Genomic DNA, 27636 nt, shown 5'->3' on the forward strand with positions numbered 1-27636 from the left:
TACGTAAGGTCCCATGTGAGACCTGCGGACGTGGATGTTCTGGAAGTCTGAGGTATGAGCATCTACGAATCCCAGAAGGTCACGACCTTTAGATACAGTACGCGTCAGTGCAAGGTGATGTTACACCAGAGTGACAGCTCCGCCATGTGGGAGCTCCTCTGGCACACTGCGTTTCAACAGGATTATTGATTTCAACAGAATATAACAGAGGTGTAAGGGCTGTGTAAGTTGTGCAGGATTGTGACCTTGTTTCCACTGTGTTTATGTGCCATGTGTAAAGCTGCTGTGCTGCAGTTTTCTCCACTGGATATGTCAATACTAGTTTAATATAATTTGTGTAATGTAAAAAAATAAAAAATTACTAAAACATTTTGATACAATATAATAATGAAAAAATATGAGGCTTGAGTCTGCCAGTTTTATTTTTTAAGTTTACCGTGTGTGCTCATATTGGCAGCTGATTGGTTTCTCTCCATTTTAAGGTCTTGACCCATTTAAGATTATGTATGTTGTGATATGACACAGATGAATCACCTTTTGGTGAGTACCCAAAATACTAATATTTATGAATCTGTTAAAAGATGTTTCCAAAAGACCAGTTATTTTTAAATAACATAAATCTCCTCCCTGTATATTTATTATATCATATAATGTGAGTTCAGTCACACCAGTCTCTTCATAATAATTTATGATCATATTCCCTCAAAATAAATCCAAGTCCAAACAGGCAGACCTGTGTAAATACTGTTTTAACCATGTGAGATGTCAGCTATCAGTTGCACAGCACCACCTAGTGGTCCTTAAAATGTACACATCGCATACAGCTGATGCACTCAACAGTTACGTTTTTTAATCTTTTATTATTTTTGTGAGTTTTCCAATTACATAAAAAAAGAAAAGAAACACTTATAAAAGCAGATTTGAACCTAGGTACAACATATGAGGAGTTAAATCCCAAACAATATATCCATTAAGAAAATAATAGGCTTACTTATAACTTGGCTTACTGCTAAAGTTATGAGTCATTTGAACGCCACTGCACCACTTCTGTTTTTTTAAATATCAAGTCAGGAGGTTTTGTACATTTTCAAAATTGATATCTTGTGGAATTAAACCTTTCTCATATTTGAGAGACCTAAAAACAGGAAATTACACGGTACAGTAACAATCATTAAAAGGAACCACAACCTTGAAACGTGTTAGCCATGTGGTTATGACAGATACATGTTAGCATTGAGTAAAAAGAGTATACAATACAGAATCCTCAGGGCAAACAGGTACTTTTTTTTCTAAGGGTGTCAACAAATACCCAGAACAGCTTAAGACCCGCTCCTCTCCACTGAGCTTCAAGATTTCAGATTAACTATCTCCATCTCAGTCGTATCAAAAGGGTTGTTATCATACATGGGATGAGTCATTTTCTGAAAAGGTCCTGAGGTTTCTTACCTGCCAGACTGAAAGAATATATAACCTCAGCTCAAGACTACTGTTTCTTAGAAGAATTAATCATACTAACACAAGAGCTCTCCCAGGACCTGTACAGAAAATGTTTTAGCATAAAATTACTACAATTCTTTTATTTTCTGGATCCACATAGAGGCACAGCAACAAAGGGAACTGTGACAGAACAAATGTCTCCTGGAGATTTTCTACAAAACCACATTCTCTTTAATTTGTTGTCTCAACATTTCCAATTCAATCCTCACATTTGGGGAAAATTTATCTTCAACAGGAATTATAAAAGCTGGGGGATTGAGTAAGATATTTCTGTCTTTGGGCCCAGTTGAAAAAGGCTTGGAGCTACGCAGTGCACTGTAGAGGTGGGGGACGAGGAGGCGGAGGGGTGAGGAGGATGATGAAGAGGTGAAGACCATTAACCATGGGTGGTGTCGTCCTCCACAAAGTCTTTGGCCTGCTCTGCTGTGATCACATCAATGTGACTCACCTAAAAAACAAAAGACACAAACTGTTAATGACCAAACTTCTAAACTTTGAATCGCTCTGACGAAGCAGTGTTGACTTGTTTTATGAAACATCCAAAATTTAAGAGGGGGTATTTTCTTTTCAGTGAGGCCGTTCAGCAGAAAACAAACCTGGTCGACATGAGGAAATGTTAATGAGTGAATTAAGGAGAATGAACTGAAAACAACATTAAGAGCAAAGAGTGGAAATACTGAAAACTGGGGTGGGTTTCAGTCTGTTCACTGCCAAACTTCATTTATAGAAAACAATGACCTAACTGTGAACAAGAAGTTCCTCATGAATTCTTGCTCCTAACACCAAATTAATGTTTTGTTCTTAACCTCAGAGGCAGGGGAACATTTATTTAATGCCTTGCTCTAGGACAAACCAGTCGGTCAGAAGTATAAACACATTAACCGTGAGGGCAGTCTCACTTTGACACTGTGCTGACCAAAAAAGGTCTGGTTTTATACAGAATAAATCTGAATAACACTTGTTCACTACTATTACAAAACACAGACACATGCTTAATATTAACGAGCAAGTGAACATCACAAAAACAATGCAGATCATTGTGGATCCAGGAAAACCACAGTTAAACTGTCATTTCTCCACACAAATGGTGGGAAACATGTCAATGATCAAATTCCTGTGAATCCTCACCACAATGAATGGTCCATTAATACCTCATACCAGCTCAATCACAAGGAGACAGATCTTCATATGTCACGTAACAGTCAAGGGCTTCATGACTGATTGGAACACGTCTCTAGATGCGTCTCACGTGACCACTTGTGATCTGATCTTTCTTTCCCACTTAATATGCAGGTAAGCATGTACATTATTGCTGCGTGCCAACACCAAAGGTGTTGCTTTAAGCCAAATATACAGATGGGTCTGTTTCTGTGTGAGAGTGAGTCAGAAAGAATGAGATCATATGCATCTCAGACCACCTTTAAATGAGGTCTCAGTTGTCACATCACAAATGACTCCTCAATGCATCTTGGGAATGTTAATGCCAGGTTTGAGCATGGCCTTTCAGAATGATGAATAGCTTTTACCCCTGGAGCTGTTGCCCCATCACCCGCTGTTAATATTATGGAATTCATTTGCAATTAACAAATCCCATCAAGTGAAATTAAACTTGAACGACACTTGATAATAGAAAATCTGCCCTCAAGCAGAAAACTCACCTTGTTTCTGAATTTCACACCGTAGAACTTGTCGGCGGACTCAAGCAGCTCAGGCCTGAAAGTGGTGGTAATGAACTGGGCGTGGCCTGCCAGTTCCACAATCATGTCTAAAATGCATACAAAATAAGTTAATAAGAGATCAGTCTAAATTTTCTATTAATTCACTTGTGGAAACATTTAAAAATAAAATTATAATGTATAATCAAGTCTAACCCAAATTGCTGCCATGATTTCCAAATCATCGGTAGGACATATGCTAAGTTGTATGATTTACTGTTGCTCTGCGGTTTAGTTTATAATAAACTCTACACATTTCTATTTTATTACTTCTCAGAGCAATTCATGTATATTAGAGATTCACTTGTTTCTTTACATATTTTTTATGCTGCACTTTACCTGAGACGGCCTTTCTGTGCTGGGCGTCAAGGGCCTGGTCGATCTCATCAAACAGGTAGAAAGGGGCGGGGTCACACTTCTGGATGGCAAATATCAGAGCCAGAGCCACCAGAGATTTCTGACCTCCAGACAGCTGCTGCATCTCTCTCATCTCACCCTGTTTCCCTGTGAACGACACCTACACATGACAAAGACACAGAGATTAGATTCATAATAGGAAAAACAAACAACTGAAAGACAAAGAGATTAAATGCCTCTGTTTCTTTTGGAAATCTTTGATAATGATTAAGATGAATTCAGACTGAGGAGAATCATGTATTTCTCATTGCATGTCCAACTTCTCCTGTGGCCAATACTCCAGAAATACACATTCACATGTTTCTAGATTTAAATTTTTTTTTTTAATGCACTGGGAAGAGAAGAACAAATGGAGAAATTCTGATGCTTTTCAGAAATGTTTAGGACTTAAAAACTGAATCAAGAGTCGATTATGAATTCAACACTTCGCCACCGATTAAAACAATATAATAATAATAAACATTAAAAAATCATTGCAAAGAACAGTCAAAAGACATTAAATAAATAACTGAAGAAAAGACTCATACCCTGATGCCGACTCCGGTGAACTGGTCTACTGATGGAACGCTGCTCTGTGAACCAGAGCCCCTCTCGCTGTCTGCACCGCCCTCTCCCTCATCTTGAGACTGGCTTCCTTCAGCATCGCCCTTCTTCATCACCAGTGTAGCTTTTCCTCCGGGCACCAGCTTCTGGAAAACTTCACTGAAGTTCTTTGACACCTATCGGAGAGAGACGTACCAAGAGGAGGTACAAAATGATTATTATTCAGGTTTACAGGTTGTTAAGTGAGGCCACACATGTGCAATATTTAGCGTGGCTCCAAGATTTTAACTATTGACAAACTATCTCCCCTACGTCCAAAAAATCCAAGTCTGTCAATGGATGTATGTCCATGTGGACACTTTGGACAGACTCTGACTTGCTGCCTACCTGTTTGAAGGTGAGCTGGATGGCCTCGTACTTTCGCAGCTCCAGGACGTTCATGAGCTCCATGATGGATTTGTAGCCACGGTCCAGCTCGTCTTGACGCTTGATCAGTTTTTCCTTCTGCTCAGAGAAGTTGACAAACTGGTCCAAAGCTTTCTTGTTGACGTGACTGTACTTTTTCAGCTCTGTGTTGCACTGCTCCAGTTTTCTGAACAACTGTTGAAAGGAATAAAGGGAAGAATTTAATCACTGTGAGCTCCGGGTGAAGTCAGGCTTACACTCTTTATCTTTAAAATTGGCTGACACTCTTTATCTTTAAAATTGGCTGACACTCTTTATCTTTAAAATTATCTGACACTCTTTATCTTTAAAATTATCCAAACATTATTATTTAGATTACGCTTGTTAATAATGTGTATTTTAATCAATCTTATGAAGAGTAGATACAATGATTATACATTGATTCCATTCCATCTATATTAAGACAACAGCCCATCGTAGACGAACAGAACACTTGAAATGTCTGCATCACAAAATCAAATGTGAGGGAAACAGAGACATGAGATGCAAACTGAGGGCAGCACAATGCCAGATAGTGTGAGGATGTGGATTGTCTCAGCTCCTGAATTTAGCTGACAGCGCTGTCAGCAGCCAGGCAGGAGAAAAACTCAAGTTAGAATTTACAACTGAGCAATAACCAAAACCAACTTTTACTTTCTTTGACAGTGTTCATCATCTGGGATGTGAAAATATCACATTTTGACAAAAATGTGCAGGAGGCTTCACAGACACTACTTATGTAGGAGAGTAAATTATACATCTGTCTTGCTTCAAGATAAAGTGTATTGAATCAAATAAAGATCCACAATAGCTGAACTGAGTCGTGGGGCAGCTCTACTGTACTGCCAGCAAATATTGCTCAAATTATTAGAGGTGAAAAGATAAGTTGTATAACAGATAATTAATTTATACCTAACAAAAACTAATTTGACCAATTTATTAATCATTTGAGTGATTTCATTTTCTGGTACTAGACATGACAACAAATCAATATAAGGAGAAATTTAATCAGTAATATAGTTGCTGCTCTACAATTTTCATGATCATTCAGAGATTTTTTTTTTTTTTTTACCAGAATTAGAGGAAACTTCCACCAACAAAACTGCAAACCATTTCGACAAAGTTTTACACCACTTGAGAGAAGTAAGCCTGCATTACTGCTAAGGGTGTTCCGATCCGGATTTTTGGGGGTCATCATCGATCACTTCAATTAGTATTTGTCAATACAGATAGCGATCATTTGTTTATGCCTGATTAACATCTTTGGTGATCCAAGTGACCACTTATAAAAATGTGTCTTCCACGCTCTATATGCAAATAAATACTACAGGGCTGAATCCTACTCAGAATTTTGTCAGTAAATTTCCATTATTGCTGTCAAGTTGTTCCTTTTTTCCATTTCAGCACCAAATTAAACTCCTGTCTGTGTCACCTGTTTCACCTACGCTGTCAGCAGCTGCAGGAGTGACGCTGTGCAGGATTTTATAACTGAACTATATAAGCAGGGCACACACTTAAACTTTCTCTGACTGTTTGGAAATCTGATGTCTTCACATCACAGGTAGATGACGAAGAAAGGCATTAATACCAGAGAAAGGAGAAATTTTGTGTCCACTTGAGATCAAATCCCTCGCTCTATATGCAAATAAACACATACATCACCCGTTTCCGAAGAAGTAATGTGTTCGAAAAAGGAGGAAATGCAACACTACTGAGCCAACATTCACACAGAGGTTTTTACATGGATAAAGAAATTACTTCATGTATAATGGTCAGTGGCCGATCAATTCAGTAATATGGCTGAGATTTTTTTTAAGAACCCTTAATTACTGCATTCATTGATACCATTAGGACATGTATTCATTATGCATCCATTATGCATTTCAGAGCATTTGAAAGTGCTTTTCCACATTCTATTCAAATCAGACGATTACATGAGCTGATTAACCGCTGGGTCAAATGTGACACATTCTCCAAACTCTCTCAATCAGTAATGACCAGGGGACATTGTTTCATGTTCCTCTCATCCACTCCTGCAATCAGTGGCACCATCTTGCCCCTGGGCAGCATCTTGTGAAGAGAGATTAACTATATTGAGTGTTTATGAGAAAGTATGCGGCTATTTTCAGCATTTCAAGGAGAGGAATTGACACACATATTCAATGTATACACACACTCAGACACTTATGAAAGCTGCAGCTAAGTTCACTCAACATTCTGTGAGTCTGTGCTCCCAGTTGCAGTGGGCTGAAAATAACCCAGAGACAAAACTCAAACTAGTGTCTGAGTCACAGGTGAGTGGGTGAGATGTGATGTGTTGGCCTTGGGGCTTATTCCTTAGGAGCCTTTGGTCTATCTGTGTGTATGTGAATGCACTCGTAAGTGTGACTGAGGTAAATAAAGGAAATCGATCCTCAGTGTATGTGTGTGTGTATGTATGTATATATATATATATATATATACCTTGTTATTGTTAGTGCTGCTGCTGTTGTGACTTTAGAGTCAATGTGAACTCAAACAGTTTATCTAGGGTCATGTAGATGTGGTAACACCAGGACAACACAGCTTCAAGTTTACACAGTGGAAATCAGAGGTTGTTTTCCAAGCTTCAACAATCATTTTCCTTCATAGCACTAGGGCCTGTTTGATGCCTGTTTTCCAATAATTACCAAGAATGTGGTGGCTGACCTTAATCGAACTTGTCCTTACTGGGTTTCATAATGATCCAAACTTTTTTACACTTATCAAAATAACATGAGACACCACTAACTGGGTGCTTTGTGCCGTTGCTCCACTGTACAGCTGAGTTGTTGAGCTGTCGCTCTCTTTTCCTCCCTCTCACAAACACATTGACCAGTCTGTCATTGTCAGACTGGCCATTAGCAGCACCGGGGGAGAAATCCTGCCCCTCCGGTGGGCCATCAAAAAAATCTATAAAGTTTTTACTATCCTCGGAAGGTAGACAGACCTTGGAATAACACGGGTAGTTTTTTTTTTTGGTTTAGCCGCACACATTCCCATGACACGTGAAGAGTGAGGGGGGCAGACATCAGAATAACAGCTGTGTACCTGCCACTTGGATATGCCTGAGAGTGAATATATTCAGAATAATCAACCCTCATCCTTACTGACCTGCACCATAAAGAGTTAGGGCACAGCATACGAGAGAAATTAGATAATTGACAATTGGACCTAAATTATTTAACGACACCACAACATGACTCTGTGTCTGCTGATTTTGTACATAAGCATCTGTTTGCTAGCAATTTCACTTTATCGACTTTATAATTCAATAATATGTGAAAGCTCTGTTTACAGTTTGTTCTGCAGCCCAAGAAGCACAAAAAAACACTCAAATCATTTGTTGCTGCCTTAACACCTGATATTCTAACCTTTAAAGGAGATAGTTTGGTCAATAAGAAGATAATATCAACTGCAATACACACAGATCAGCCACATGAGTGGTGGGTCACTGTGCAAAATGTATATAACTGAATGACTGGGTGCACAATGTTATATAGATGGACAGGTCAAATTAACATCCCATCAGTACCCAGCAAAACATAACCCAGAGCATCGGTAGGTACGGACCACTGCATACTGGGAACACCTCACAATAACCCGCTGTTTTAAAGATGATCTGACCCAGTCATCTAGCCATTAGTATGTGACCTTTGTCAGACTCACTCAAATTCTAACACTTGCCCACTTAACCTGACCTGCTGTTTTTATGTCCCACCGCCTGGCAGGTTCCGCTGTAATGACATAATTAATATTGATCACTTCAACGGACAGGGGTTTTAACGTTGTGGCCGTTAAGTTTATAGATCCACATTTAATAACAACATGGTACCATTGAACAATGCCACTGATGCTGGTAAAGACATTTAACTTAAAAAGTGGGAGGCCCAGATGTATCATCTCTAAGCACCATCTATACCTGTTTGAGTGTGAGGGTCTGGTACTTCTCAAAGGCCTCTTGAGGAAGTGAACCAAGCTCTCTGATCTTCTTCATGCATTCCTCTTTCTTCTTGAGCAGCATGCCTTGTCTGTTGGTCATTTTCTCCAGCTCCTTGGTGTCATGGTTGATGGCATCATTCTGCTCCTTCTCTATGTTCTTCCAGCGCTCCATGCTCTTTATGTGGTCCTTGATCTCTGCCTCGGTCTTGTCAACAAGGGAATCCAGATCTGGGGGAGACATTGGAGGAGATGATAAGGTTGGTGCAGTGCGATGGGTTTCAACCCACATGAGGTATTGGTGCACACATATAATGTATAATATAATATAAAGTCCCTTGGAAAAAAATAATTCATACTCAGACTGGATTCTCAAGTGAGTGAAATGTACTTCTTCTCACTTCTACAACTCCTGAAAAAGATTTTCATATTTTTCACAGGCACAGGCAAGTTCTCAATTTGGACAAATATCCTTCATCCACAACAGACTAATGTAGAGGCTACTTGTCAAACTTTATAGAGACAGAGACAAAAGATAATTTTATTATTCACTGAGTCATAAATAGAAATTTGAAATGTTGAGATCTTAGAATTGAAGACTGAGACTGTGAATGCGTCTTAGTTAGTGACAATGATTAAATATGGATCTGCGAAAAAAAAATTATATTCAGGGACAAGTGCTTTCTGACAACTGCAGTCTATCAAATCTCATCTGAGTCATAGCACCACCAGAACAATTATACAACTGAGGAACCAGGCTCTGGTGTGCGTGTGTGTGCACGATTAATAGAGTTTGAGATTTTTTCCATAGAGGATTCTGGTGCATGATGCAGTGTAGGTCAATGTAAATTGATCCGTTGACGTTGAAAAACACTGGAAGACCTTGGTCACAAAACTTATTATAATTATTTAAAATAACAACAACAAAAAAACATTTTACAGAATGATCATACTGTTTGTCCATCTTCCTGCCAAAGCATTGAAATTGATATTGCATTTAGTCATTCTTTATATACACATGCCTCAATGGCATAATGTGTTTTAGTGTTTAAATAAACATCTCCACACATGCTTGGATAGTTTGACATTTAGATGAGGCACAGAAGTACCAATGGGAACTCACACTAACGTGGGAATAAAGGTGCTGAAGGAGAAATGTGTGAATATTTTAACATTTTCCAACTTGTGTAAATCCGAGGGTTAGTTGACTTCCTGGCCACAAGCTGACTCCCCAAAAGACTACCACCACCTCCCTGTTGCTTCTTTAGTACTCTACACACCTTCAGATCGGGCCAAAGTGTCTTTGACACGTTTGTTGATGCCGTCCAGCTCAGATGTTGTGGCTGTGAGCACTGTGCCACCTTCAGTCTCCCGCAGCTCATTCAGTTCCTGTGTCAATGAAAATTAAGCCAAATAAAAAAAGATGGTCATGCAAATTCAAATCTAATCCCTCTTCTAATTTGTATGAATGAACACATTACATCACCAGTCATCAAACGGCTGTAAAAAATGTGTTTTAAACTTTCCCATTACACAAGTAATGATGCATCATTTATTAGATAAGGAAGTTAAAAATATCAAAATAGTAGTTTTACATAGTCTTTCATTATGTAATAGAAGAATATTTGGCATGAGCCATACAATGAGATATATGACAGTTTCAAGGGACAGCATACCTGCTCCACTTGGTCAAGACGTTTCCGCAAGTTCTCGTTGAGATATGTTTCCACTCTGGTCATGATGCCCTCAAGCTTGATCCTCTCATTCAACAGCTGTCTGTTATCCTGTGGTTGGGCAAAGAGATCAACACAAAAAGTTTAGACCCATTAGGTTTTTGCCAGGTGACGACAAATCAGTTAATAGTAATTGGCGACTTAATGTTACAATGTGTCACGAGAACACAATTCTTGCTATTATCTGCTACATCTGTATTTATCTCTGGACAACATATAAGGACACTCGTAACTATAAAGTCTCAACAGAATCCCATTTGTGCATTTATTTATGTCCACACATTTTTTGTAATATCTAAAGCAACTGCCAGCACTGCAGCACCAAACATGAAAAGCTCCATGTGCAGGGGCGGAGCTGTTGCGCAACAATTGCGGGAAAAGCTGAGAGTTCACTGAGGTGAGAGATGAGAGCAGCTGGCAGCGGGAGAGAGAAAGGAGAGGATAGCGCTGGATCACAGGAACATCCCACACACAGCTGCTGCCTGCTACTCTCACCTCAATCAGGTCATTTGAATACACAAGCAGGAGGCAGCGAGGGAGGGGAAACAGCAAAACAAAATGTGGGTAACAGGAGTTTTCTTTGATCTAAATATAACTGTCTCAATTAATTCACCACATGGTAGATGAATACAAAAACTGTTAATTGTGGGTCAATGTAATTGAGTTTCTTCCCATTCTAAGATAAATGCTTTTTTCATGCAAATTTCAAAATCTGAATTAATACTTTAATCTTGGGGAATATATAATAAGTAATAATTTTACATAATAAAAATGGTAAATGAACTAAAATAACACTGTCATCAATTTTGAATCCAAACATTAAAAGAGGATTAACTCTTGACTTTAATAATGACAGTGACAGTGCATATTAAATGAAAAATGTACAGTGAATGTTTCTGGGAATGGAAAACACTAATGTCCGAAAATAACATAATGTAAAATCTCTCTAAAAATAGACGTATAAATAATAAATATATCAACTGTGCGAACAACAGGTGAAAACACCCACAGGTAGCCATTTACTTGCTGGTTTTAACTGAAGTTTAGTGAGCAGTAACTCACTGTACTAGACAAAATATATTCTCTTTTTTTTACTTAATTCAATAAAGACCCATAATGCCAAATCTGTGACTGTCAGGATCTCTGGCACAGTTTGTCGTGCTTTGAAATAACTATGTGTCTTGCCCGTCCTCCTCCTGACCTGCTGGAGCTGACGGATCTCATCATTGAGGTCATCGACGCGCCTCTGGTCCTCCAGGCTGAGTTGAGAAAGCAGATCTGTGCCGAGCTCAGCCTTCAGTGACTCCCTTGTGGACTCCATGGCATGGAGACTGGCCTCCAGACTTTGAAGACTGCGTTGCTAAAGTAAAAAAAAGGCATCAGTGTTTAGAACAGGCTGAAGCTTGTGTTTAGATCATGCAAAACAATAAGGAATATTCACATCAGTCACGTCTTAACCCATAACCCCTGGGCTTGTATACAAATTTAAATTGTGACGTCAGTTTGTAATCACCTTGGGCATGAACGTTTTCTCTGACTGCTGCCTCTTCTCCTTCAGCATCTTCATCTCTGACAGAATACTGTCTCTAGACGCCTTAAACTTCCTCTGTTGTGTTTCAATCTGCTGCATCTGGTTCATCAGCTGGTCGATCTCGTTGTTGATGCGTGGATGCAGCCGTTAAGGGAATATAATGCTAGTGTTGGGCGAAAATTTACATTTCCCCCCAAAAGTTATTCAGCAAAGTGAATTTTCAAGATGGCAATCAAGATTTTATCTTTTCATACTGCTTCAAGTTTTCCCAATACAACGTAACCAGTGTCTACAGGGCTCCGCTGAACACATCACCTCTGTTACTCTGCCAAACTGTGCGTGTACACAGTGTATTAACCTTACACAAGACCCACACTGCTGCAGTTGTGCATACTGTAAAACAGAAAATCATGGCACACACACACAACCTTTTATTGAGGCCACTCTCATTAGCAAATAAAGCCATGGGACAGTGTGTCATCCTTTAGCGCAACTTAAAGGGTTTCAATAATGGGATTGTGCTTCCAAGGGAAGTCATCATTGACATCCAGACATCCAGAGGATTAAAGAGGCTGCATATACACATCATTAAGCTAATTTAACAGACAGGCCTATTGATGTTCCAGGACAGCGACACACCTCTGCTCCTTTGAGGCTTAACTGACTCAATAAAACATAGAGGCCAATCAATCTGCTAATTTAAAAGGGCAACTGGAAGTCAGAGGACTGCTCTGCCTACTGCTCATGGAGAAGGGAAAGAAAATAGATGGTTTAAGACCTATTGATCATTTTCATGAATGGGATCAGCTCACATCAGACCACTACCAGCACAAAAAGACAACTTTTTTTATAAGAGAAACCAATGTTAATCTCATTGACCACTGCTTCTTATAAATAAAATATTAATCAGGATAATACATTTGATAATCTGAGCAGTTGTGATTCATCAAATCCAAGGCCACTGCATGACCTCAATAGCTTCCCCGCAATATGGTAGTGATGGCAAAATGAAAACAACCACTTAAAATAGAAGGGATATACGAGGTGCATAATCACATGCTTATCGACAGGGAAGAGGTGGAGAGTGAACAAGAGCCTTTTAAATAATTGATCTGTTCTCTGACTCACCGCTGCTGTGGGGTGGGGGTGGGGGGTCATCAGTCATCCATTTCCCCGGCCTACTCACACATACACGTAATGGCCAGGTGCACACATTCAACTACATACACACACATCTGTGTGAGTGAGAAGCTGCACACAGTCACACAGGTGTGCCAACACAAAAGATAATCATACCTGGCCGGACGTGACTATATCCATAAACATGCCGTACATGCAAACACATCTCCTATGTGATCTGATTGTTTTGCTTTCATGGGCTGTCAACCAGTGAGTCATTGATCCGGCCAATTTACTGAAATCTCTCTTGAGCTGCTTAGACCCTCCCATACATCCAAGTCAGCTCCTGAGGGACCTCTGCAATGCAGATTGATTTAGTCCACATTCAAAATACAGGCTCAGCCATATGACATCAAGTGATGACATTGATGAGAGCAGCACTTACTGCAAGTTCCTAGACAGAGTGGAAAGGTTCTCATGAACTGTACAGTGGCACATATTTTACAAAAAGACAAGATTTGGTTTCTTTCCAACTATGTCTGAAGTTAATAAATTACTATGTCAATATTTCAAAAGAGAGACAGACTAAAACTTTCTGTTTATAATTATAGTGTCCACCAAAGTATTAATGACCCCAAATGGGTTTGTGTCAATAGAAAAGAGTGAAATAAACAGTGGGCAGGTTATGTAATTGGTGTGTGGCTACACACTTACACACCTGTAACACCATCTATCACAGCAAACCTTCTCAAAGAGGAAAAAATATACTGATATATTGAAAGACAGATGGTGATGGTGAAACTTTTAAGGAAACTGCATGACTCACTTCAGTAAACACCTCGTTCAGGACTCAGTGAACAGAAAGTAACTGAATAAAATCACTTTGATCTACAGTGAAATGTGAAACACCTGGCCATCAAGGCCCTTTCAAAAACTCCAAATCACAAATTATTTTACTTTTGCGCTAATCTCCCAGCAGGGTAAATGGAGCTAACATTTCCTTGAGGACATTAATGATGTAACAAAACCCTGATGAGCAAACTAACTATGTTTTATGTAAAAGGATATGTTCAATGTTCCTGCGCAGGTTCTCATTGAGCTTGGCCTCCAGCTCCCCCAACTCCTCCTCAGCCTTCCTCATGTCTTTCTGCAGCTCCAGACGAGACTTTCTGGTATCATAGTAGCCTCCTGTCAGGGCTCCACGGTGGCTAACCTGGTCACCTGGGAGGTCACAACAAAATGTTCTGTATGTGAGAGATACTGTACAGGGTTTCCCCTACGTTAATTTTGCTCGCTGCTGCTTCATGATCAGGGCAGACATTATGTTGTCTTGTTGACCGTTGCTAAGTAATGCGTCTGGATACAGTGGTGCTGCCACCACCTGTATACTGTTAAAAAAAGCTGCAGCACTATTAGGCAGGTCAATGCAAGTTTAACATCAGTAGAGCAGATAGGGGCAGATAGTTTAACATGAAGCATGACTCAGACATAATGGGTAATTACACACAGCTAATACATCAACTTTTACAGTTTAAACTGAAGTTTAGCTACGTATTAATTTCTGATGAAAGTCACGTTAAGATAATACAAATATTGCTGACTCCGTTAATGTAAAAATACACTTGCTGCCAAATAAAAAAATATATTTCTTAGCAAGAGGTGTGGTGATGGTCTCAGATGTACCTAAATACCAACAGACAGCTCTTCATACATATTTCTTCAAACAAATTCCCGCCAACTCAGTTTTAGTCTGAAAGTCATAAGTGTTATTTGTGAGAGCTGCAACTTCCTTCTATGTTCTAGTGTGACTGATGTAAACTGTACTGTCAATGGATTTTCAGCTTACCCTCCAGAGTTATACAGTCCATGGTGAATGCCCTGGCCAGCTGGGTGGAAACCTCCATGCTGCGACAAATCAGGGTCTTCCCAAACACATGCTTGAAGGCCTTGTCAAAGTTGGTGCTATAGCGCAGTTTGCTGATCATGGGAATGGCATCCTAAGGAACAAATAAAATATTGGTATAAGCAAATCATTGAATTAAAACCATCTTTTGAATGTTTAATGGTTGAATACAAATTTATTGTAAAATCGGCAAATTGAGGACAAAGACCTAAATGACTATCTTTACTAACTAAAAAAGTACCAGAAACTATTTATGCATGTCCCTTACATTGGTCTCTGGATAAGCTGTGTCCCTGACGTCCAGCTTGGTCAAGGGCAGGAATGTGACTTCTCCTGGCAGGTTCATTTTGTTGAACTCCATCAGAATTTTGGTGCTGACTTCATCAGTCTCCACAATGTGGTAGAACAATCTAGAAAATGAGAGCAGGGCGGGTGTTGTTTTAAAACTCACTTCAGAATCTATATATTGAATGCTGAAGGTTCAGCTTAAGGCACTTGAGTGGACCAAAAAAAGGCATATAGGTCAAGTGTGTGTCTCATCCAGCTTTAAAGGATCAAGCATGCAATCCCAGTCTTATAGTTTGATAAATACACATCCAGACTTGCTGGGGTAAAATCAGACTTTATGTGTTTTATTGCAAAATGTCACTGTAAACATCACAGTGAAGAAGTAAAAAAAAAAAAAACACTCCTCACCTTGTACCGGCAGTCACCTCCACACAGGTATAAAAAGCAGGCTCACACTCAAAGTTATTCATGACTATCCCGTGGTAACCATTGATGACATGCTGGTTGATGCCTTTCCGACGGAAATGCTCAAGGACTTTGTTAATGCTGTCAATGCCATTCAGAATGGCCTAGAAAACAGAAAAACAAGAGCATGTTTTTAAATCCAGTCAAAAATAGCTTCATTTAAACATTTCACACACTAAGTAGCACATAATACAGGAAAAATATAACTCCTTATTATGATTTTTTTGCCCTGATCACAATAGCAGCCATTATCTTGTTCTTATTAAGTAAACATTTTACAGAAGGATTAGTAAACGGATTAAATCATGTGCATAGTTGATACAACTGCATACTGAAAAACACAAAGATAAATGTGTTTCTGCAAACTGCTTCATTGCTTCAGTAGCTTGAATTGCAAGGGACAGACAAAAAAACTGAAGAAGTAAGCAATTTCTGGATATTGTACAACATGCTTAAATGTAAGGCAGAGGATATTGAGTCCATCAAAGACTTGAGGCAGAATGAGTCACCCAGGTGCAACAAAAAATATATTAATGCAGGACATTTGTCCATAAAGCCACACACAGCCTCCCTTTCATGTCAGCCAGACATTATTCAAAAGTGATATTTTATTGATGTATCTGCCCAGAAGAAACGACCGACAGTTACTGGATGAGGCAGAGAGCAGTGATTCATATGTAAATTCAGCAAGCTGTGATAAGGCAGATGAATGATTACATTTGATGCACCTCTCCTGACAACTGGCTGAATTACAAAGCGATTCTCTCGCAGTATTCCGGTGGGCCCATTTTGGAGAGTGAGGAACTTTTCACTTGGGGTTTGATTCATCTTTACTTTGCTCATTTCCTATCTCACAGTACTTCACTAAGTAAGTCCATATGTGAGATTTTAATAGATGTGTAGCTACAGGAAAGGTTAGTGTGCTTATTGTTCACCAGAGTTAGAGGAGGATAGCTGCACAAGATGATTTAAGTACCATAGTATGTGTGGCATACCCAAGAGCATAATCTCCGTCATGATGACGTAAACCCAGTAGTGTGGGTGGACCAATACAAACCCCTCTGCCATATTGGCTACAGAAGGCTGCTGGGCCCTTGGTTTGTTAACTCTCATTGATTGTGCACTGCCTGGGCGTGGCTTTTCTTTAAACCTTGGCTAAATAGGCCTATCCACAAGGCGATGTGGAGATTTACCCTGAGTTGTGTCAGTGGGTGATGGGATACAGGTTGATGGTCCTGCCCATTGCATTTCTGGGACTCTTTACAGTCTTTTGGTAGTATACTGGGTGCATGTTAAGTGGGTTATCACAATAATCAAATATATAAACCGGCACAGCCAACCACAGTCCTTAGAACAGCAGACAGCTTGTGTACTTTTTTTTTCATCAGAAACAGCAACATGTTGGCATGCTATAGGGTTAGTGTTATGTGCAGTCAAGGGAATGCAGAGATAGCATTTCTCTATAGTGGCCAGCCTTGGGAAGCATATCAGATTAAAACATATCAATACTTTTATGGCCCACTTGCTCTTCTTACTGTAAGTAAACAGTTCAACCGTTCACATCCCTAGTATGTAACTTTGGGAGACTGGTCTTTTGGCACCAGGTCTTTCAAACAATCTTCATCACCGTACAAAGGTCTTCATCAACATCACCACCCTCCTCCAAAGCTGTGAAGCTTGGTAACCTTAAGCCATAATCACTGATGCTAATATCGACCAGCAACAGCCATTATGGTTCGCGCATGTGGGTAAAGACCCCAATCTGGCTGGCTCACAGCATGCTATATAGTCAGCAACACCATGGACAACAGTCTGCTGGGGGGCAAAGGAAGGATTACAATTAAAGGCAATGTTTTTAAAGAGTGGCACAAGGATGTAGAAGACGCTGTTGGTGACTGAAAAACCTCAAAGGAGCTGTTCTGGATGGGACCCACATGCTGGAGGAGGAATTGATAGCCAGGAAAAAGCAAAGAACACACCCATAGATGCTGCTACCGGAACACACACATATATGTCCAACCAGCAATAAAAGAACGCACTGATAAAAAAACTGAATCAGACGTCATCATCAGATTGGAAGATAATAACTAAGCTTTCAAGTGAGTGTGTTTACAATTTCATTTGAGTCCAGACGGAGGCATTACATTTCCTGTAGATGAGTTATGTAATTCAGTAATTACGCAGTCATGAACAGAGTAACAAACCTTGCCGGTGGCCGCTCGAAGGAGCTGCTGTTTCTTTTCCAGATCCTCGCGTTTGGCTGCCAGGGCCTGCTGCTCTGCGTTCTCCTCACGCCACAGGTAGCTGGACAAACACAGACAGTCACACACTGTTACACTTATGTCACCAGAAACACTGAAACCCAATTACATGATGACATGATGCTCACAGGAGCAGAAGAATAGTCAGCAAGGACAAACACATAAAAAACTAGGACACAATAATGAAATGACTGTGAAGATTTTTGGTGTAAATATTTTGTAGATAAAACAACAGACAACAAAAATCCTTAATTAGATAAAAGTTGCTTTTTGATATGGAAGGTTAAAGTATTTTTTCATTATAGAGAGTTATATAATAATTTGAAATAATGCTCAGATAATTGGGGAGAAAAACTTTAATGAAATATCAGCTGGTTCATTAAATCACACATTAAAATAATTTTTAATAACTGAGATAGTTAACGATAAAACTCAAACACAAAAGACAATATGCCTGCTGCAAACATTCCTCCTGTTATAAACACACTCCTACATTTGTCTGACATTAGTATATGACTTACGCAGATTTTTGGACAATTGATTCCATCATAAGTTTCGGTTACTGCTCTAAGTATCGTGTAGACTGACCTTGATGCACTTAAGACAGTGTTTTCTGGCTGAGCTGCGGTAAGCGATAACTAACACAGAAAGGCGGCTGTGCAACTTCAAATTCATATTTTTATTTCAAACTTTTACCTTGAACGATTATTTTATAACACCTCCCCAATGGGGTGCATCACCTGACGCATTACTCAGTGTAGGTCAACAAGCGACTGTGCTCCTTTTTCTCCTCACTCACACGTCAAAAAGATCTTTATAAGAAAAAACCTGCTGAATTCATAATTATGTTCCCGGATAAACCGGGCATCGCATCTTCTGCAACATTGAAGTTAAAACACTGCGCTGTGTCATAATCTTTGGGTAGTAAACTTCAAGTCCTGTAGCCTTCGTGTCCTAAAAACTTCTATTTAGTGTTAGTATTTATTGTTAACGTGTAATGTGAGGGGAGCTTAGCAGGGGAGTGAGGAGGGAGGACATGCAGCAGTAGGTAGCTGAAACCTGACAGTTGGTGAATGCATGCATTGGGAAAAGTATTCACTGAATAAACCAACATAAGCATAATTAGGTCAGTTCGAGGTTAGAAGCGTCGGTTTCAATACATTTTAGGCTTATTGCCTGGCCCTATCTCTAAACGAACTTGACCCAGACCTAAATTAACTTTAGTCAGACTCTTCAGTTATTGTTTGCAAAAAAAAGCCTGTGGAGTTTGTCTTCCATCACTTACATTAAGAGCTTTAGGACATCATTTTGTTGGCCATTATCTGTAGGAGGAATGATTACAGCAGGCAAACAGTCTCAGTCACACAGTTGCAGGAGACAAATTAGGAACCCGTCCCTTATATTAACATATTGAAACAGCCAAAACCATCTCCCTCTTGTTTCCCTTATGGTAATTTTTATTTGTTCATATTTTTAGATTATACACTGCCAATAGCTTGCAGCTGTGGGGTGTGCATATTGTGCTCCTTCGATTAAAGCAGTCATTATGCTGCCTTTTCACCCATTAGAATAAAACAATAGATCACAGTGGACTGGAGGGTGCGTGACAGATTTAATATGAAATAAACATGACCGTGCTCATAAATTCAGTTTATTAGTTATAATAATTGTCTGTTAAAATTAACAAATGGACACTTGTCTGAAATGCTCTGTTAGTCATGTTTCAATATATATATTTTTTTTTTTTAATTTATTTTTTTTTACTACTTTTCAGTTCATCCAGGCTTAAAAACCTTTTACATGTAAAAAAAAAAGTGTCTGGCAGCAGTGGCCACAGGCATCATCGTCTGTGTTATATAAATAAACCTCATTGTATTAGTGGAAATAGAAGCCCCAGTGACATTCAGAGCAGACAATACCCTCATATGTAACTAAAGGTTACCAACCGGAAATGGTACATTGGCTTAAAAGAGGGTTGAACAATTCCACTTTTTAGCTTAATGCAAGATACAGACAAGTCTCCAGTAAAGATTCATCTGAATGATGTGGTGCTGTATAAATAGATAATACAAATAAAAAGTATGAGCACAGTCAGGGCTGAATTAAATAAATTCAAAGAGAAGGCAAGAGGGTAAAGACAAGGTTCTTACTTTCTTTCACTTTGTAGTTCATCTTTCCTGTTTTTCACCTCATAATACTTTTTGTCCAGCTCCTCCACACGGGTCTTCACCTCATTCAGATCTTGATCGAGTTTCTAAAGAGACAAGGGCAATGTAGGTCAGATTCTCGTTTAGGGGTTAGATTAAAGACAAAAAAATCATGCCAATTAGACAAATACAATGTTTCAAGGTACATTTGAAATAATGCAATTACAAATGTTACCATCAAATATGAAAAAAAGTATATTCCCAGTTTTGAGATTTGCTTACATTGTATTGCTCCAGGTTCTTCTCCTTATTAGTCTCTGTGTCTTCCAGGTCTTTGTGAATCGCTGCAATCTGCCTCTTTTTATCATTTATGGCCTGGTCCAGCGATTTCAGCTCCTTCTTGATCCACTTGTCCCTCTCTTCCTTGGAAGTGAACTGGCTGCCACGTCCCTGCTTGGCATAGAGGTCTGTCCTCTCCTGAGTAGCCTGGGCCAGTCTGGCACACAAAAAAGTTTTTTGTAAAAGAAATCAAATACAGCCATAGGGATTCCGTTGAATATTATTTTCCTTGAGAAAGTAAAATACCCGTCAGACTAAGTCATAACTCCACCAGCCTCTGAGTGGTTTGGACAGAAATTTACAAATTAATTTCGGGTCTAGTTAGATCATGTCGGCCAAACAGTTACTCAGCAGCAAAAGTTTTATGTGGAGCTTCAACTTTTGCAAAGTAAAAACTAATACTAAAAATAATAGATGTAATATCTGTTCTGATCTTGGTGTTGGATTTTTGTCTGGGAGAGTAAAGGGGAAGATACTGATGTCTGGGTCAAAGACTTCATGTAGTCAATGGCTGCAAAATACTAAATATTAAACACAATAAAAGATTTTTACCTTTACCCCTACAAATTGGATACTGTGTTTAAACCGATTTATTGTTCATATAGCCCTATGAATATTGACATAAACCTATTCAAATTAAAGCTTTAATGTACTATCCATTGTTATATTTCAAAATTAATTTGCTGAAGCTCAGAACCTGAAGACCAACAAATGAAAAACAGACACAACTAAGACTGGATATATTCTATTTCATGTGCATCCACCTCTTGAACTCTTGCCATCAAAATGTATTCGAAATGTAATGACTGACTCATCGAGTTAAACCTGGTCACCAACTGCTTGAGGGTTCGTAACTGAGGATGAGTCATCCCTACCTGGAGATACCCCGCTCCTCTTTTTCCTTCACCATGTTGAATTTGGGCTCGGTCTCCTGCAGCTCTTTTTGCTTTTCCTCAATTTTCTCCAGCAGCTTCTGACGCTCCTTTAGCAGGCGTTTCTAGAGGAGCAAGAACATTCTATAAATGTAGAACTTCAGAGGAGGAAGTAAATGAAATGGATGAATCTTTGACAGTGGAAGGATGACAAGCTTATGTAAATGCGTGATTGACACAGACCGAAAAGACATTCAAACAAAACATTTAGTCTAAATGTCGATATATATTTTCTTGACTTTTTTCCACATTAATCGATTCCTAGTGCATTTTATTTCAATGTTAAGTTCCTGCACATTCTGTGTTGAATTTAAATTTCTACTGCTACTTTTAAGATTTTTCTGTGTGGGTGTCTATGACGGTGCGTTGTCCTATCACAGGTATGAAAACCTCTACTTTTCTCTCTGCGTGTCAAAGCCAACTCAAACCTGATAAAACCAGGACCATCAGCAGCTAGTGACGCAGTTCTGCTTCCCTTGCTATTCATTTTGCTCCAATAACATTTGGCTGATGCTGTGCCAGCCGTAGCCAGGTGGGCTTAATCCAACCACCAGCCAGCATGCTGCCATGGACCCATCACAGTTCACACAGAGACTGAGCCAATAAAGCTGTTTGTGTGATAATCATCTTCAAACTCACGTGCACACGAACATACACTGAATACTAAGCCATACGGACAGTGATCTGTGCCAGCTCTGTACACAAAACCTTGTGACAGGAATGAAGTATAGTGGAGCTTATGGCTAAAAAGTCTAATATGCAGCCTGGTGCTTCCTCAGTTTTATCAGTACTCTCTATCTCTTATCCTCAGTCCAGCAAATGTTCTGCCAAAAGACTCAGCACTCAAACTACACATTACATCTATTTTAGGAGGCAATTAGACTAAAAAACACTTCATTTGTCAGATCTGTGCTTTTTAATGCGTTCATATATTTTTATATTATAAGTTCAGCAAGAAATTAATCAGAGCTCTTTTAGTGAATTCATCATTTACCAAGTACAAGTAAACATCTGCAAGTTACTGTGAAGTGAATAAGATAGGATGTTTTTTCTGTTACTGTTCTATTACTGTTTCTAACAAGGCAGAGTGGAATATATGAAAAGAGAAAACCCATCCCTGTCTACATAGAGTGATGATGCAGTGGATGGGGGGAGGGGGAGTGTTCTGGTGCAGCATCACATGTGCAGAGTGACGCAGATGGGAGGCTTCCGTACCCTCTGTTCGCTGTTGCCTGCCAGCTCGTCCTGCAGGTCCTTGGTCTTCAGCTCGAGCTTGGTCCTCTGCTTGATCTGCTCCTGGCGTTCGGCCGACAGCTGCTCTCTCTCCTCCTTCATAGCAGAGATCTTGGACTTCAGCTCCCTCACAACACGCTCCGTCTCCTACAGAAAAGAAGCCAAAATAATGAAACCTGCTGTGACTGTGAATACAACAACTTCCTTCTCCAGTGATTAAATGTCGAGTCATTTATTTACCAGAGACAGGTTCAAGAGAGATGACTGGAATTTGTTCATGTGATGAGCAAAGTTAATTTTAAAATGTAAACTATTCTGGATGACATAAATACACAAAAATTCAATGTAATTATGAATATTGCACTTTTCTACAACTTAAAGTTAAAGTTATTTTCTACAAGTTAAAGAGATGGATTTAATTGCTCAAAGGTGGAATTCTTTACCTCTACTTTGTCTCTAGCATCTTGCTGAGCATCACGCAGCTGTCGGGATTTGTCTCCACAGGTCTCCCTCTTGGAGGACAACTGCAAAAAAACAACCAAAAAAAAGAATGTTAAAGAGAAAGACGGTGTGATAAACTATTATTATTATTAATAATCTATTAAAATGGGTAAAATGATGTGAGATACTTGACATCAAAAATGCTTGTGAAGTGGACAAAACAGCAGTTATATCAAAATCAAGTGAAACAGCATTTGTACCATATTGTAATATTCTGACTAGTGGATTCTCGTTGTAGCCACAGAATGTTACCTCATCCAGTTTGGCGCGGGTTTCATTTAGCTCCTGGTTGTAGATGGTGTACTCCAGGGCCCTTCTCATCTTGTCCCACTTCTGGTACTGAGCCAACTCCTCCTTCTCATCCTCCAGGGTGTGCAGACGCTCCTCGATGTACTTCAACAGCTCATTGATCTTCTCTCGTTTACCCTCTGGGGAACACACACACCAAGTTGTTTTTAAAATGGCAAACACAATTCTACTGAAACGACATTACTTCAGGCTAGTAAGGATTTATTGATGAATGCTGTTTTACTTTTACAGTAACCATGTTGCCCCTCACCATGCATGTTACTCATGAAATAACACTATTAAGAAAGTTAAATTGCACTGCAGAATGATCCAACATAAATGTGACATGTTCTCATAAATACAGCCGCCAAATTTATTAACAAAACATTTTTTCTGTCTATTTGCTTTTCATTCAACATGCTGTGTGTCCAACAAACCAAAACCCCCATTAATGAATGAAAACTAACATTTTAAAGTGGGTGAAGTTTTAAAAAATGATGAAACAATGATGTATCAAAGCTGTTACCTGTCTCCTTCATGAGAGAAATACTCTCCTCCTTGCGCTCATCATACACCCGTGTCCCTGCCACCTCTCGCAGCAGCTTTAAACGCTGGGAATCTGGGGCCGTGGCCATTTGGTTGATCTGAATGAAACATGAAAATTCTGCATAAGGAGGAATACCCTGCTGTTTGCTGACCGTTTTTCAGTCAGAAAAATTGCACATTAACTTTAGCAGATTACAATTTTTGATTTTACATCGCATGCCTAGAAACCAGAACTTTTTACAGCCCAGTTTGCATACTGCAATACATGACACAACATTGACACACATGTGTTGTGCGTGTGAAGTTACCACCCACTCCATTCTCACCTTTCCCTGCTTGACGATGTAGTATGGGTTACTGCGGGAGAAGCCAGCACTCTCCAGAAGGTTCATGACATCATTCTTACTGCAACAATAACAGACACCATCAAACAAGTGATTGCATGGGATTACAGAGTTGTAATTTCCGGTGATTACAGGGACACAAACAGTCACCCCGCAGCAATACTTACGTCACCATTTTCTTGTCTAAGAAATATTGGTCCTTCTTGGCGCCAATGACACGGCGAAGGGAGACTTCCTCTTTGTCAATCTGGAAGAAGAGATATTTATCATCGGTCAAGAAGGGAACAGCAAGATTGGCTAGTTGTGCCACAGTACTGCCAGGCTGCATGATTACAGTTTAACAACAGTTCAACCACCCTGTCTTCATCGTCAGAATAATAAGCACAGTGCACTGGAGGCTGCAATATAACCAATGATCACGATAGTCATAGGAAGACTGTAAAATAATAGCACAATAGCACAATATAGTGATGATACCACTTATACTGGCCTGAACTCAGGATGTTGAGGAAAGTTGCCTGACTAAAAGTATTTATTTTTGCTGTAACTAAATAGTTATAGGTTTTCCTCTAATTTACTTAAAATAAATACTAAAATGTAATGACATGTTAGTATAGATAGTATTTATACCATAGACACAGAAGACAGGGTTTTACTTCAGAGGCTTACAAAAAGGTGACAACAATATCAAGTTAAAAGTAATCAGTGTGTTTACAATTAATAGGATCAATATGAAAGTTGTGTTATTCCTACCGGCAGTCGGTTGTCAGAGTTGTCAAATATAATCTCCACAAAAGCAGAAATGACACGTGGACCAGTTCCCTCCTACAGTGACAGGGGAAGAACACACAACATTAGTATGTTTATATTAATGGATTTACATGTTAAAATATGTTTCCCCACAGTTTTTCAAGTTGTTACAACACAAACTTCATATTTCAACAAAAAAAACACCTAATCCTATCAAGAATTGTATAATCCACTAGTTATTAGGAGGTTACACAAGCTTTGTTAACAAAAGCATGCATAACAAAAGACATCTGTACAAGCCCCATGCCACAGAGCCACTTTATGGCTGACATTCGAGGTGTGTGCAATATTCGCCTGGACTTACATGGAGCAGGGCCAGACGCTGCTCAGGTCGAAGGTGGCTGAACTCATCACTGAGCACAAACTGAATGGCTATGAAAACAGAGAAGAGCAACAGTTTTAGAAAACAAACAAGGGAAAGTAGCAATGTTTGACTTTTATGTAGAAAATTGAGGCTCACATACCGTAGAAAAAATTACTTTTTCCTGATCCGTTCCTTCCAACTGGGACAAAAAAAAAGCACAAACGAGGACATTGAGATATGTTCACAGCCAACGATGAGACAAGACCTCCCTCCCATAAATCATTGTGTTATTAAAGCGCTAGGCAACACAACACTAACTAGATAGCAATATGACATATGTTTAATATATGTAGCTATATTGCTTAAGCATTGTGCAAGTGTGATGAGGAGTTATAACTAAATTAACTGTTTTAATGTCCTACTTCAAATTTGTCAGATGTTTTGAAGTTTAGAAAGTGACTGTTATTCTTTGCCTGTAAAAAATAATTTATTCATTCATTCACTCAGAGCCAGTGAAATCCAAAAACCTGTCATCTGTCTGAACCAAAGAATAATGTGACACTAATCAATAAAAATATCTGCTCTTGAGTATCATGACAACATTTTAGGCTACATTACTCAAATAATACAAATGGTGAATTAGAGAGATAGATAGATATATACTTTATTGATCCCGAAGGAAATTCAAGAAGTGCATGTGTACATATACTAACCGATGACATTGTGCTTTGGACTGAAGGGGTCCACCACAGTTTGGTCCCTGTAACTCCGGAACCCCTGGATGATGACCTGCAGAAGAGCAGACACAAAACATTGACTGTAACTTCCTTCTGTTGATTATCGCTAAAACCAGACGATGAAGCCAGACATTGTTGGATGAAAGTATTCCACAAGCAAACCAGGGACCATCCCTGAATGCAGCAACATAACTACCTCTAACTTTTCATATATATTCAACCATGTAACCTGTGTGCTAAGTGCAGCATCACATGTATGATGATCGGGACACGGTTCACAGCAGGGCCTTGTCTGACGGTCGCTGTATGAGCTAGTTTTCATCTAGCGGTGTGCACGGTTGCTAGCTAAACCAACCACACACGAGGCAGTCATATTAAAATCAAGTGTTTAGCTATGATACATTAGACTGAAGTGTGGTTTTATATAACGTTTATGATGAATCGGGACGTATGCTAACTTAACATTAGCCCAGCAGCGTTAGCATGTTAAGAAGGGGGCGGGCAATTCAAGATTAATCCGGGTAGCTCTAGCTAGCATTAGCAAGCTAGCTACTCAACCTTTATCTATGGCATGTTTTTACCTTGCCCTGTGGCCCAGTTAAGGTTACACCGTGAGCAAAACCTTCTCATCCTGGAGACAGTCATTCAGCTGAATAGCGTTATGCTCGCATATTTAGCATCAGGCTAGTGACAGTCGGAAACACTAACAAGTACGACGCTAGCTTACCTGTTTGATGTACATGGCGGTCTAAGCAGGGCGTCTCCTCGGCTGAATTCGGAGTCAAACTCCTCTCTCCGCTGAACTGGAGAAGCCGAGAATTCACTAGTCCGAAACTCAACGATATATTACAAATTGTTGCATGTAAAAATCGGCCAAACACAGTGTGGCAGAGGAGAATAACATGGAAAATGGCGGCGGGGGCGGGATGGAGTGGACGGTACCATTATGTGAAAACGGGGTGATAACAATAAACATATACCAAGTATTTTGTGTTAGTAATTTAACTAAGATAAGATATGATTGTGGAAAACATGTAGTAGATAATTTAAGTATTGAAACCCCCTGGTTTTTGTGTAATTACACGTAAACAACACGTTTGGTACTTACTCTCCTCGCTGTTAGTATAGTTGGTACCGTCCAGTTATCTGCCGCCTGAGCGCCAAACACAGAAAATAGTGTAAAACGTCATTTCTACAGAGATCTGCCCTCTGACGAAAAACTATTGATTATGATAACAACCCAACAACATGGTTTATCACACATTAGAAAATAGAATCTAATTCTGTTTTCAATGGGAATTTTTCTTTGCCCATGGTTTGAATTTCCAAAATATAATGCAACATGCATGTTTTCATGGTTTGTAGTTTGCATAGGTTGTACTGGGTTACACTCACTTGACAAATATCCTGGGCACATACAGTCTCACTAAAGCTGTAAATACAGGTGGCTGTCTATATAAATCTGCTGTTAAAGGCTATAAGTCACTGCAGGTGTCACTGTTGTCTCCTCTTGTATCCTGGCCTCTCCTGTTCCTGGGAGATGTACAACATAGGCCTGCAGCTGTTATGGACACAGTTTTAA

General features: G+C 39.4%; 1 protein-coding gene across 1 annotated transcript; it reads right to left on the reverse strand.

The window, feature by feature from the left end:
* Nucleotides 1-840: 840 nt before the first annotated feature.
* Nucleotides 841-26988, reverse strand: smc3 (structural maintenance of chromosomes 3). Its single transcript, XM_020084208.2, has 29 exons — nucleotides 26782-26988; nucleotides 26031-26106; nucleotides 25478-25516; nucleotides 25318-25385; nucleotides 24957-25028; nucleotides 24371-24450; nucleotides 24186-24264; nucleotides 23840-23957; nucleotides 23278-23453; nucleotides 22968-23048; nucleotides 22507-22671; nucleotides 21235-21356; nucleotides 20303-20516; nucleotides 20024-20127; nucleotides 17817-17916; nucleotides 15556-15716; nucleotides 15128-15269; nucleotides 14803-14953; nucleotides 14025-14177; nucleotides 11820-11971; nucleotides 11508-11666; nucleotides 10250-10357; nucleotides 9854-9962; nucleotides 8557-8804; nucleotides 4560-4772; nucleotides 4157-4348; nucleotides 3552-3729; nucleotides 3156-3262; nucleotides 841-1945 (listed from the first exon to the last, which is right to left on the reverse strand). The coding sequence occupies exons 1-29, from the start codon at nucleotides 26794-26796 to the stop codon at nucleotides 1874-1876; spliced, it is 3654 nt and encodes a 1217-aa protein (XP_019939767.1). The 5' UTR covers nucleotides 26797-26988; the 3' UTR covers nucleotides 841-1873.
* Nucleotides 26989-27636: the final 648 nt, after the last annotated feature.

The sequence above is a fragment of the Paralichthys olivaceus genome, chromosome 8 (genome assembly GCF_024713975.1).
Source record: "Paralichthys olivaceus isolate ysfri-2021 chromosome 8, ASM2471397v2, whole genome shotgun sequence".
NCBI lineage: Eukaryota > Metazoa > Chordata > Actinopteri > Pleuronectiformes > Paralichthyidae > Paralichthys > Paralichthys olivaceus.

Coding starts and splice junctions, on each gene's coding strand:
- smc3 (XM_020084208.2), bottom strand. Junction 25,517..26,030: donor TCCAAAGCACAATGTCATCG/GTTAGTATATGT, acceptor TTTTTGTCCCAG/TTGGAAGGAACGGATCAGGA. Junction 11,667..11,819: donor AGAAAACGTTCATGCCCAAG/GTGATTACAAAC, acceptor TTTTTACTTTAG/CAACGCAGTCTTCAAAGTCT.